The 12,823-nt window shown below is 42.8% G+C and overlaps 1 protein-coding gene across 1 annotated transcript in view; it reads left to right on the plus strand.

Moving 5' to 3' along the window:
- Window positions 1-12,823, plus strand: part of NR4A3 (nuclear receptor subfamily 4, group A, member 3) — a 38,843-nt gene that overhangs the window by 19,889 nt on the left and 6,131 nt on the right. Inside the window, exon 7 of the mRNA XM_011939526.1 lies at window positions 1,962-2,140. Coding sequence (XP_011794916.1) covers window positions 1,962-2,140 — 179 coding nt within the window. The remainder of the gene's footprint in view (window positions 1-1,961; window positions 2,141-12,823) is intronic.

Genomic DNA, 12,823 nt, shown 5'->3' on the forward strand with positions numbered 1-12,823 from the left:
TTATTCACAAATAGCCTGTTTAACTCCATCTTCCTTGCTTCCTTTCAGTTATATATTTTTAGGAGATGATACTGACTTTTTACCAAATATCAGAAAAATCCATCTTTCCCCTCTTTCTCTTTCCTGCCATCCCCACCCCAATTTCATATCATTACCAGAAACTCCTGTTTAATTTTTACAGTGCAGATTGCCAGGCCTCATTGCCATCTATTTTGGTTTGGTAGACTGTGGGAGAAGTCCAGAAGTCTGCATTTTTAACTCATGCTTTAATGATTCTGATGCCATCAGATTCTGATGTCATCAGGGTTCATGTTTTATACTCTGAGACTGAATCATTCTATCCTGTGTATGCCTTCTGTGACAGGATCAGTAGGAGAGATGGGGTGGAGTTACAACTAGAGTGCCAGTAATAGCTTAATTTTGTAGCCAATCTAGTGTACATCAGAGCTGAGCCAGCAATGTGGCTGTCATCTATTAGACATGCAACAAAGGATTAAGTAGACTGTAAGCTCCATGCAAGCAGGTGCCATGTATGTCCTGTTCACCATGTTTTCTCCCAGTATCTGGCTCCAGGAATAACACATGCTTCAACACATGCAAGTAGACACTTGGCTGAGTGAAGGAATGAATGAAGCTGTTCATCCAAGAAGCAACACGAGATTATTTGACTTGTGAATACAACAGGCCAAGATAGATAAATATGTGGCAAGAGATTTGAAAGTTAAAGGAAATCTAAAATTAAAGGAAGAACCACATATAATTCAGCCCATTACTTGTTATACCCAATTCTTGTTGAACCGTCCTATGTACTGGGCACCATGCATGGGCTTTCAAATCCTTTCTTTTATTTAATTCCCTCAACATTCTTAGGAGGTAGCAATTAGAATTGTGTTATAAATAAGGAAAAAGAAGTCCAGAGAGATTTAAGGAGCACCCAAAGCCACACCCCTAAATTGTGATGTCCACATGGAAGTTCCAAGGCACCTTTCATGAAAGAAAAATGAGATGATGATGGACATAACGTAAACTATCAGGACAGATTTTAAAATAGCCCTCCGCAGCCCCAATGTTAAAAGCAGAGAAAGTAATACAAAATAAGGACTTGTTTTATGTTAGGCCACCCTTTAATTTGTGATAGACTTCTGGCACTTACAGGGACTTGGTTTTTGTTTTGTTTTGTTTTGTTTTGAGACAAAGTCCCACTCTGTCACCCCGGCTGGAGTGCAGTGGCATGATCTTGGCTCAATGCAACCTCCACCTCCCGGGTTCAAGTGATCCTCCTGCCTCAGGCTCCTGAGTAGCTGGGACTACAGGTGCATGCCACCAAGCCTGGCTAATTTTTGTGTTTTTAGCAAAAACAGGGTTTCACTATGTTGCCCAGGCTGGTCTCGAACTCCTGACCTCAGATGGTCCGCCCACCTTGGCCTCCCAAAGGGCTGAGATTACAGGTGTGAGGCATCGCACCTGGCCAGGGACTTGGTATTTTTAAGGTCTGCACAATGGAATTGTAGTATCTAGCCTCAGGCCTTGGTAGTTTTTTAACATTTAAGAAAATCAAGGACAAGCCCTGTCTTAGGAGCCCTGGAGGGAACAGTCTCATGTTCATTGCTGAGAGAGGGGTGCACTGGGCTTCACCTCTGTAACCCATGAGTGCCTGCTCGCCCATGTCCTGTTCCTAGGAAAGCCAGTAATTGATTCTACTAATAAGACAGCAGGTGCCACAGCCCATATCTTCCCCTGGGCTGATGTTCACTAAAGACATTAGCATAGACAAGTGGTGCTAGTTGTTTATCCCGGAGAACATAGTCTTATTCATTGCGGGTATCTGGGCATGCTTCATAGCACCACACTGGGGTCCTAATGCTGCCCCATGGCTGTCTGGGTGCCTGTGTGTCGTGATGTTATCATGTTGGACAGACTGGACAGACCTGTTTAATGTTTCTCTTTCTCTCACCTCCCAGGTCAAACACTGCTGAAGATAAGTTTGTGTTCTGCAATGGACTTGTCCTGCATCGACTTCAGTGCCTTCGTGGATTTGGGGAGTGGCTCGACTCTATTAAAGACTTTTCCTTAAATTTGCAGAGCCTGAACCTTGATATCCAAGCCTTAGCCTGCCTGTCAGCATTGAGCATGATCACAGGTAAGCACCACCTTGCCAAAACCACATCCTCATTTCTCTCCTTCCCTTTGTTATGGTGGGCCTTGACCACCACACACACCAGAAAAGTGGGAAAATAACTACCATTTTTTCTGAAATCTGTTAAGTTTAACCTAGTTTAAGCAAAGAAACATGCATCTGTAATTTGTTGTCATAAACTTCTAGGAAAGAGAATCCATAGTCTATTGAATTGTCATTGTCAATAAGCCCAATATATGAAAATCTAACTTCCTACCAGAGATCTGTGGACAGTGGGACTAGCTGCTTCAGGGTTTGTTTGTTTTGATACAGGGTCTTGCTCTGTCACCCAGGCTGGAGAGCAGTGGTGTGATCATGGCCTAGTGTAGCCTCGACCTCCTGAGCTCAAGTGATCCTCTCACCTCAGCCTCCTGAGTAGCTGGGACCATAGGCACACGCCACCACACGTTTGGCTGTTTTGTAGCCCTGTTTCACCCTGTTGCCCAGACTGGTTCAGAGTTCTTTTTACAAAGCCTTTCCTAGGAAGATTACCTTACCCAGCCCACTCCTGTGGAGCAGAGGTGATGAGGTTTCCCCTGTCCCCAATTCTTGGCTAGTGACCTAAAGTAAAACCAAAACACTATAGACATATCAAATACAACTTGATTTAATAACTTCGATTGGCAAAGGACTGAGAAAAAGCAAAAATGGCTCAACACAGCAGTTTTTATTTTTATTTTTAAAATTTTATTATCATTATTTTTGAGATGGAGTCTCGCTCTGTCACCCAGGCTGGAGTGCAATGATGTGATCTTGGTTTAGTGCAGCCTCTGCCTCCTGGGTCCAAGCAACTCTCCTGTCTCACCCTCCTGAGTAGCTGGGATTACAGGTACCTGCCACCACACCCGGCTAATTTTTGTATCTTTAGTAGAGATGGGGTTTCATCATGCAGGCCAAGCTGGTCTCGAACTTCTGACCTCAAATGATCCACCCGCCTTGGCCCCCCAAAGTGCTGGGATTCCTGGCATGATCCACCACACCCGGCCAACTGAGCAGTTTTTTAACCACAAGCATAAGACATATTTGATTTATGCCTGTCTCCCTCTATAGATCTCTCTCTTTCTATCTTTTGGGAGATAAAGGATCCCAAGGTGGGGTGGGATGGAGAAAGGCGCATGTTGGGCAAGGGAAAGAATATCATCTCCCCGTGGCCATGGAGGCCCTTGCCCCAGCTCCCTTTGCCCTGGGGAAGAGTTTCCTGTTAGACCTCATTCTTTCCGGTCAGACTGGGGCCTGGAGAGGTGGTGACAGAGGGTGGGGGCTCCAGAAGTGGCCAAATGAGGGGCTCATCCTTGTCCTTTTGGTCAGACACAAGCACAGACTTGGCTGTTGAACTGAGAGTTCAAGTTCAGAATAATATGCTCTTGGCTATAGAAAACATGTTTCTCAGGCAGGTGGTGAGTTTCCAGAGCATCAGATGCATCCTCTGGTACAGATGGCCCGTTCTTTCTGTTTCACTGGAAATGTGCATTGGTTTGCCCAAGCATTGTTCACTTGCATTTCTTGGGATATCTCCTATTAGCTAAAGTTAGATGCATCTGTGCCTTAAGAGGCTAGGCTGGTTCATCATTTGATGGTTGACATGCAGGCAAAGACAAGCAAATGGTATGGCTGCAGTGAGGACTCAGACACTAGCCATTCCTTCAGTATTCCAAATGGAAACTGACTTCCTCTTGGTCTTTGGTCCAGGATGAGAAACTCACTTTTTTTTTTAAATGGGGCTGCTAGACTTCCAAGAGAGCCATTAACGAAACAAAAACCAAGGCAGTCTCAAAGAGTATGGATTCCATTTGGAGGGCTTTCAAATGGCATACTGGAGCATCTGAAGAAAATAAACAGATTTAAGGCACAAGCATATTACTTCATCAGGACTGGAAGGAAACTGGTTCAAGGCTGCCTTTGAACTAAAGCTCTTTAGTTCAATTTCAAAACCATTCAGTAATTCCTAAGTCAGTTAAACATTCAAAACTAGAAAGTATGGAGTTTAGTTCATTTTAAAAAGACAAAAACAAAAGTCTAGATCCAGCTTTGGATTCCTGCAAGTAAAAGCAGTACATTGCTTCATCTCTATGGGAACAAGTGTTGAGCCTAGTTAATCAGCAGATATTCACTGACCTAGGCACTGTGCTGCATGTCGTTGGGTTTTCAGAGATGATCACACACATCCCTAGAGAAGATAGGCATGCAAAGTACTACAGTTGATGCAGGGTGTTGAGTGCTACTATGGAGACAAGGGAGTGAGTTTCAAGTGCCCAGAGATAGCAGGTGGGGGTGGTCTTCTCAGAAGAGATCACAGGAGCTGGTCCTTTGTAAATGCAGAGGATGTCTCCAAGCTAAAATGGAACAAGTGCGAATCCAGGCATAAATAAACATTTGCCAAAAGCCATTGAAAATATGGCTAAGTTTCAGAAAGGAAACAACTGAAAATTGGAGTGGCAGGAGATATGACTGTTCTGATAGGTCAGGATGAGGCGAGACATGAAGAACCTTCCACGCCTAGGTGAGGAGAGCAGAGTTTATCTTGAGCACAACGAGGATCCACAGGTTTTGTCCAAAGGAGCCTGATGGTCAGGTTTGCATTTTAGAAAGATTTACCCTGTCAGTGCATTTTGGGCACAGATTAGAGTGAGAAAGAATCTAAGAGGAAAAAGGTCAGTCCAGGTGTGAGAGCCATGATTCAAGAGGATGGCCCATCCCTGAAAGGCCATATCTTTGTTTCACTTTTTAAATGGAAATTGACAAATATCTAAGAGGCCAGGATGTGTGGGTGCCAGAAAGACCCAACCTGGAGAGACTGGGCAGTTCAGTACAGAGAATATAGAGTAGAAATTAGGAGAAGGGTGGTGCTGGTCCTCTTTCTTCATTCCATTTGTTCTGTGCCCTGCAGTTACAGCTGCTCAGCCCGCTGCCCATTTATGTGGAGATTGGCCCGGGGAGGAGGCAGTTTGGCATGGCAGAAATAGCATGGAGTTTGGAATTGAGCACACCCAGATTTTAATCTTCAGTCCTGTGTTTAATAAATAGGTGCTATTGGGGAACACATTTCAGTTCTCTGAAATTCAGTTTCCCCATTTGTAAAATGGGGATAGCCATGTCTATTTCATAGGGCAGTAGTGAGAATTACAGAAAATTCAGTTGGTGATGTAACCAAACTGGATTCAGGATAGGCAACTCTGAATTCACCTATGGTCCCCCTTGGAGTGATAGTGACAGAGTCCAAGTTAGGCATATGCCTTCTCCTGCCCCTTGGAAGCATCAAACTCAGTGGCATGAGGAAACAGGTGGTGGCTTTAGAAGGCGGTATGTTTGGTGACAGTCTCCTTGGATGCTTGAGAGAGAGGCTTAAAGGAGGACAGTGATATTAAACTAATTAAGCTGCACATAACAAGCACTTATAATAGGCCAAGTGAACTACAGTGGTGTCTTTGGGCCTTCCCGAGCGGGTAGCTCCCTTTCCTGCCTCATTCCTGCTGTGGTTTTAGCCCACAACAAAAATAAGCCCTCTTCTCTCATTTCTGTACCTTACAACACTCTTTGTGACTTACTGGTTGGAAGTGGGTTTGATAAGTGTGAAAATATCAGGAAATGGCAGAAAAGGCAATGCTTGGGAAACAGTGTGCATTGCTGTGGATATTAATTTTCATTTGAATATGAGCTGCCATGGATCTTGACTTCTGAATAAGCTTCGTTGATCATAAAGGGTGATTGTGGAGTAACAGCTGGGCTATTTACATTACAGATTCATCCCAAAATTGTCTTTTCTTAAACCACAGAGGAGAGCTCATGAAAAGGAAATGGCATCTTAGAAGTTTAACTAGGCTTGCTTCCAGGAAAAGTATTAAGAATCTGGACAGTATTGGTGGTTTGCACAAACATGGCTTTTTTTTCTGATTCTTTTTTTCTTTGTCCTCCTCCTCTCTCTGTACCCCCTCATGAAAAACTAGGCGGTGAAGTGGGGCAGGAAATGGTTTCATTCAGATCACTCTCCTTTCCTGCAGTAAATAGGGGGTTCCCCACAGTGGTTGGTTTTCAAACGTTTTTCAGGTTCCCTGTTTATCTACCCCAACCATTACCCTTTGCCAGTGCTGCATCTCTGAAGTAATGCAAGTGCTTTGAATCTGATGGAATACCAATGAGTTAATATCTGGTTGCAGTTAATAATGTTTCATAAATAAGAAGCCCCCCTGCCAAACAAAGTTAGTGTGGAATTACCATTTTATAAATATCCACTCATTAAATAAGCATAAGGGCCTACTATGTACCAAGCATTGTGACAGTCTCTAGGGATGCAAAGATGAGCCAGGCATGCATTTGGCTGTCAAGAAGTGGGTAGTCTAGTAGGAAGTCATAGATTATGATATATGAACTTGATGTATAGCGATTAGTGCTCAGGTCCTGAAAAGGCACAGAGGCAGTGCGGGGTAAGTCCAGATTACTGCTAACTTTTTTGAGGTGAAGGAAGGTAGAAGTGTTGGTCATGAATGACTTCTCAAAGAGGTAGCATCTAGACATGAGAAGACATAAAGAACATTCCAGATGAAGGAAAGAGAACCGCAAGGGCATGGCAGTTGAATGCCTTAGTACAGTTTAGGGTTAAAACAATTACAGTGGAGTTGCATTGTGCATATATTAAAATCACATATATGATCCAGGTAGAAAGAGGAGAAAAATTAAGAGTGCAGGCTATTGCATTCGATGACTGTATGTCCTGGAATGAGCATGACAGAGAAGATATGAATCCACTGGAAGTCATGGTTTCTCTGCCTCTGGTGATGAGTGCTGAAAGCATGTCTTGTGCTTTTGGGAAAGTTAAAGGATTTTCAGGGATAAAACTCATTCTATGTGATATTTACCTTCTGGCCTGAGGTGATGACCTAACCTCAGAGCACAGTGCTTTTCCTGTAGAGAAATAGGGGAAATCAGATTGGAAAGGTAGTTTTGAAGCAGATGGCAGAGGGAATCTCAAGTGCTCAAATGCCATTTTGTTGTTCCCCATGACTTTCTTTTCCCTACTCAGGTCATCTGTCAGGTGAGAAAATGACTCCTTTCTCTTCTGACTGTAGTCTTTTTCCTGGTTTTATTGAAACATGACCTCTAAGACTGAGAAGGAGGAAGGAGGGCAGAACCAGGGCAGAAAGTAGTGAAACAGTGACACAGCAGGACGAGACAGGTGGCTGAGGGTGCCACACCCTCCACCATCTGTCTTTCCAGAGCTCCAGTGCTCACTGTAAATGGTTACCTGGTTACTCCTGCTTTTGCATCAAATAAAGCCGTCAGCTACATTGCAAGGAAAACTAAGTGTAAAACTTAGCAGGACAAAATGGTTAAAAACAAAAAAGGTGGGAGAGGGGAGAGGCCACAGGATTTAGAGACCGGAGATCTGAGTTCAGGTCTTCACCCTGAAATGTGCTGTCTTTGCAATCTTGGACAAGTTCGTTACCCTCTCTGAATCTCAGTTTCCTTCTTTCTCACACGGATAAAGATGTCTACTTGCAGGTTTCTTATAAAGATTGAACGAACTAATGTGTACTATGCAGAAAAAAAATTAGACAAACCTTCATTGTTATTATTATTATATTATTTGTTTTACACACTTCTATGAAGAGCCAGCTGTCTTGCCCTCTAGGAATCCATAAAAGTGTTCATGCATCCCAGCAATTGAATATACACATTGTATTAAGGAATTTCTTTGTGTCTTTCTTTACCAGCTAGACTGTGGGGTTCTTAAGGACACGGAGAGTCTTATTAGTATCTTTAAAATTACTTTACCATTTACAAGTATCTGGCATATGACAAATATTCATTGAATGACTGGGCCAATTGTGAGTATCAGGAAGTCTCCCAAATTAGAAAAATCTGAATTAATAATTTTTAGCCTACCACAGTCATGAGAAAAGTATGAATTCTTGAAAATTGCCTTCTTTTGATTCAGATTAATTCAGTAAATACTTATTGAGCATCTACTGTGCACCAGACACACATTCCCTTACCCTCAAAGAGTCTGTGGTCTTACTGGAGAGAGAGACAGACACATACTCTACCAAATCAAAGACAGTCAGACTGAAAAGTACCATTTAAATCAGCCTCACCACAGACTGCTGACTGACTTGTGGCTTCCTGACCAGCGTGGGCTCAATGTCTCTGGGACTGCCCATCAGTAAAGGATGTTGTATATGACATGAGTGGTAGCAATAAGGTGAATTCCCAGAAAAAGGGGTAGAGCTCAGAGTGGGGAGTCCTGTTTGTTGGTGTTTGAACTACACATACCTCTCTCTCCAGGGGCCCACCTTTCCTTCCCCTTTGGCTGGAACTGCATTGTTGTCACCAAGTTAACCTTTGCCCTAACACCTGCTCAGAAAGGGGAGTTACTTTTCCCCTTGGTGGGGCCCCTTATGGTTACTATCATCCCTTTCTTTATCCCCTACTCCCTGCCATGAGGAAGAGAATTTGACATTTCTCATATAAGCCCAAGAGGCGGAACTGGGAACTACATATAACAGCAGTCCCCAACTATTTTGGCACCAGGGACTGGTTTCATGGAAGACAATTTTTCCTTGGACTGGGGTCGGGGGAATGGTTTTGGGATGATTCAAGTGTATTACATTTATTGGGCACTTTATTTCTATTATTATTACATTGTAATATATAATTAAATAATTTTATAACTCACCATAATGTAGAATCAGTGGGAACCCTGAACTCATTTTCCTGCAACTAGATGGTCTCATCTGGGGGTGATGGGAGACAGTGACAGATCACCACACATTAGATTCTCATAAGGGGCATCAACCTAGATCCCTCACATGCACAGTTCACAACAGGGTTCACACTCCGATGAGAATCTAATGCTGCCACTCATCTGACAGGAGGCGGAGCTCAGGTGGTAATGCAAATAATGGGGAGTGGCTGTAAATACAGACGAAGCTTCACTTGCTTGCCCGCCACTCACCCTGTTGTGTGGCCCAGTTCCTAACAGGCCATGGACCAATACCATTTGGGGACCCCTGATACATAGGATGGCAAATTTTAGCTCAATATAAGAAAAATTTTCTCATAGAAAGAACCATTTGAAATTGGAATAAGCTGCCTTGAGGAGTGAGTTCCCGCTTTGGGGAATGAGGTTTACAGAGACTAGATGAACACTAGGTGTGGACTGAGTCAAGCATCTTATGGGTACTAGGATTGACTAGAGCAGAGTTTCTCCAGCGTTCACATCACTGGGCATCTTGTTGCATTGCAGATTCTGGTTAGGTAGATCTGGGGCAGGGCCTACCTAAACGGATTCTGCATTTCCAGCAAGCTCCCAGGTGATGCTGATGCTGCTGGTCTGGGGCCCACACCTTAAGTAGCAAGGAACAAGGGAACCTATTGGTAATTAGCAATCTATGAAATTAATAACTACTATTTTAAAATACTCGGTGCCAGGCACTGTGCCAAGGGCTTTACATGTGTTATTTTGTTTAATGTTGCTTAATAAATAAACTTGGAAGTACCTGGAATGGCTAACAGCAGATATAGAAAGCATGGAGCTCAGTCAAGAGCTATTAAAATGATCTAGATAGAAAAGATATTGAAGATCCTGGTCCAGAGGCCATGGGTATTGAGAGGGAGATATAAATGCAAGGAACATCACAGAGATAATAACGGAAGTTCTTGCAATGGATTAAATATGATGGCTCGGAGGGAAGGAATTGTTAGAGATGATTATGAGTGATGTGAAAGGCTGTAATATAATAGACAAGCTTAAAGAAGTGGGTGATTTGAAGGGGAAGGTAATGACTTGAGTTCTAGATAGAGAGGATACTTGCAAATATTCACTAAGTGCTCACTATATGCTAGGCATGGTTCCAAATACTTGACATGTACTAACTCGTTTACTTCTCATAACAACCCATAAGGCAGGTACCATTATTAGCACCATTTTACAAACGTGGAAACAGACCCAAAGTCACCCAGTTAATAAATGGTGATGGCTCACGCCTGTAATCCCAGCACTTTGGGAGGCTGAGGCGGGCGGATCACAAGGTCAAGAGATGGAGACCATCCTGGCTAACATGGTGAAACCCCATCGCTACTAAAAGTACAAAAATTAGCTGGGCATGCTGGCACGCACCTGTAGTCCCAACTACTTGGGAGGCCAAACAGGAGAATTGCTTGAACCCGGGATGCGGAGGTTGCAGTGAGCTGAGATTTCACCACTGAACTCCAGCCTGGTGACAGAGTGAGACTCCATCTCAAAAATAAATAAATAAATAAATAAGTGGTAGACCTCAGGTTTACAGCCAGGAAATCTAATTCCAAAGCTTTGATATGGTAGGTTTTAGATTTTGTAAAGTTCTTTTTTTTTTTTTGAGACGGAGTCTTGCTCTGCCACCCAGGCTGGAGTGCAGTGGCCAGATCCCAGCTCACTGCAAGCTCCGCCTCCCGGATTCATGCCATTCTCCTGCCTCAGCCTCCCGAGCAGCTGGGACTACAGGCGCCGCCACCTCGCCCGGCTAGTTTTTTGTATTTTTTAGTAGAGACGGGGTTTCACCATGTTCGCCAGGATGGTCTCGATCTCCTGACCTCGTGATCCGCCCACCTCAGCCTCCCAAAGTGCTGGGATTACAGGCTTGAGCCACCGCGCCCGGCCAGATTTTGTAAAGTTCTTTACTGTTGTTAGCTTCTTAATAACTCCCAACCTGTATATTTATTCTTAGCAGCTTACTCTTTCAGTACTTATATAATCATTTTTCACAGACCCTTGATCCTCTGTGTATCCATTTAACAGGTATTTATTGGGTGTCTCCTATGTACTAGGCTTGGTGCTGGAGATACAATGTTAAGCAAATATAGTTCATGCCCCCATGGTGCTTACAATTAATGGGAGGAGAAAAATCATGTAACTATCTGATTTCAGACTGTTGTGTCCTGCAAAGGGAAAGATTAGAATGCCAGAGGAGAACATGATCTAGAATGGAGGTAAAAAGGGAAGCTTCCTTCAAGAAATATTTGATCTGAGATCCAAAGAATGAGTAGATCTTAACCAGGTGAAGATGAGAAAGCATGAGCGCAGACCTAAATGTAGCTCTATTATTTCATTCTATCACTCTCTCTCCCTGACTCCTTCTTCCCTGGTTCCCGCTACCTCCCAACCCCTCCCTCTTGCTCTAAGCAGAGATGTCTATGCCTGGATAGCTAAAATGCACAGGAATCCAACAGTGTCTTTAGATGTTCATACCACACAAGGATTAGGAGTGTGATCTGTCTGTCACATCTCTAACCCCAGTAGTTATAACATTCCTTGCCACAGAATAGGTGCTCAATAAATAGTTGTTGAAAGAAGTAATTAGTTAATTTGGTGCACAGAAAATAGGAGAGAGTTATAGAAAAGCTAGTTCATCTCAGGACGAGAAGAAACTTTCTAACAATTAGAGACGTCCGGAGATGGAAGGCATCCTGTTATAAGAGAAATATCTCTGGACTTAGAGTGAAAGAAAATAGCCCCTTGCTAATTTTGACTATGGGCAAATTACTTAATTGAGCCTTACTCTCCATACCTGTTAGTTAAAGATAATCTTTGTCCTGCCTAATTCACAGGATTGTTGTGAGAGTGAGATAAAATAATCTAAATAAGCTAAGTAAAAGAGTGTTACATAAAGTGCTATTAAATATATTTGTATTGTTAAGGCATAATATTATAGTTAACTCCCAGTCCAGCCACTACCTGACACTCTCTTTATGGTAACTTGTGGTAGAGATTCTTGTCTTAGATGGGAATTTGAACTAAATAACTCAAACCCTTTCCAATCTATATATACAATGATTATGACATATAAGTCAATTACTTAACCATTTCTGTATGTTATGTTTTAAAGTTTTGAATATATAATGCCAGAGTTAAAATACTGAAGCATTCTATGAAAATTATATAGACCAAAATGCAAGAAATATTAAGAAGCTTGTTTTGTTTAATGGTGGACAAAGACCTTAAACTAAAATCTTCCGTGTATAATTCTCTAGGAAGAGGGATAGTCCAAATGCCTTATTTCCCCCCGAATTTATGAACTCTGTATATCAGCTCCGTAGCCATGTTTACCAAGCTACAAGAAGAAAGGAGATCCCTTTAACTAAAATGTCAGTGATTAGGTTTTAAGGGATTTCAAATTACTAGGGAAGGACCCAGACACTTAGTGACTCCCTAGTGATTTTAAAATCTTCTTGGCTGCTGGCAGTAGTTTGCATGGAGACTGAATATTATCTCAGCCCTTTTGAAAAAGTAAAGAAGCTACAAATCCAGTGGCTGTTCAAAACAACAAAGAAGGGTTGAGGTGCCTTTGGCTTCTAACAGGAGTGTCTCTGAATTCCTCAAGGAATTCCAGGCCTAGAGTTGATCCAGCTGGCAGGAGGTATCGATCTCCACTTGAATTCACTGAATAAATAATGGTTGCCATAGTTATTGAGCAGTCGCAACTGGTTGGAGAGCAGGGAAAACTCTGCAGTACCTTCTGGGAGTTTGGCCATGAGAAAGTCTGGTTACAAGGTTCCACAATTAGCCCCCTCCCCAAATCCAGCCAACATATTGCTCAGTTCCTGTATCCTGATGATGAATATGAGATCTTGAATGTTATGTAAGACATGAGACACTGAAAGGAAGGGAAAGCTTAA

This window comes from Colobus angolensis, unplaced genomic scaffold (genome assembly GCF_000951035.1).
Source record: "Colobus angolensis palliatus isolate OR3802 unplaced genomic scaffold, Cang.pa_1.0 Scaffold181, whole genome shotgun sequence".
Classification (NCBI taxonomy): Eukaryota; Metazoa; Chordata; class Mammalia; order Primates; family Cercopithecidae; genus Colobus; species Colobus angolensis.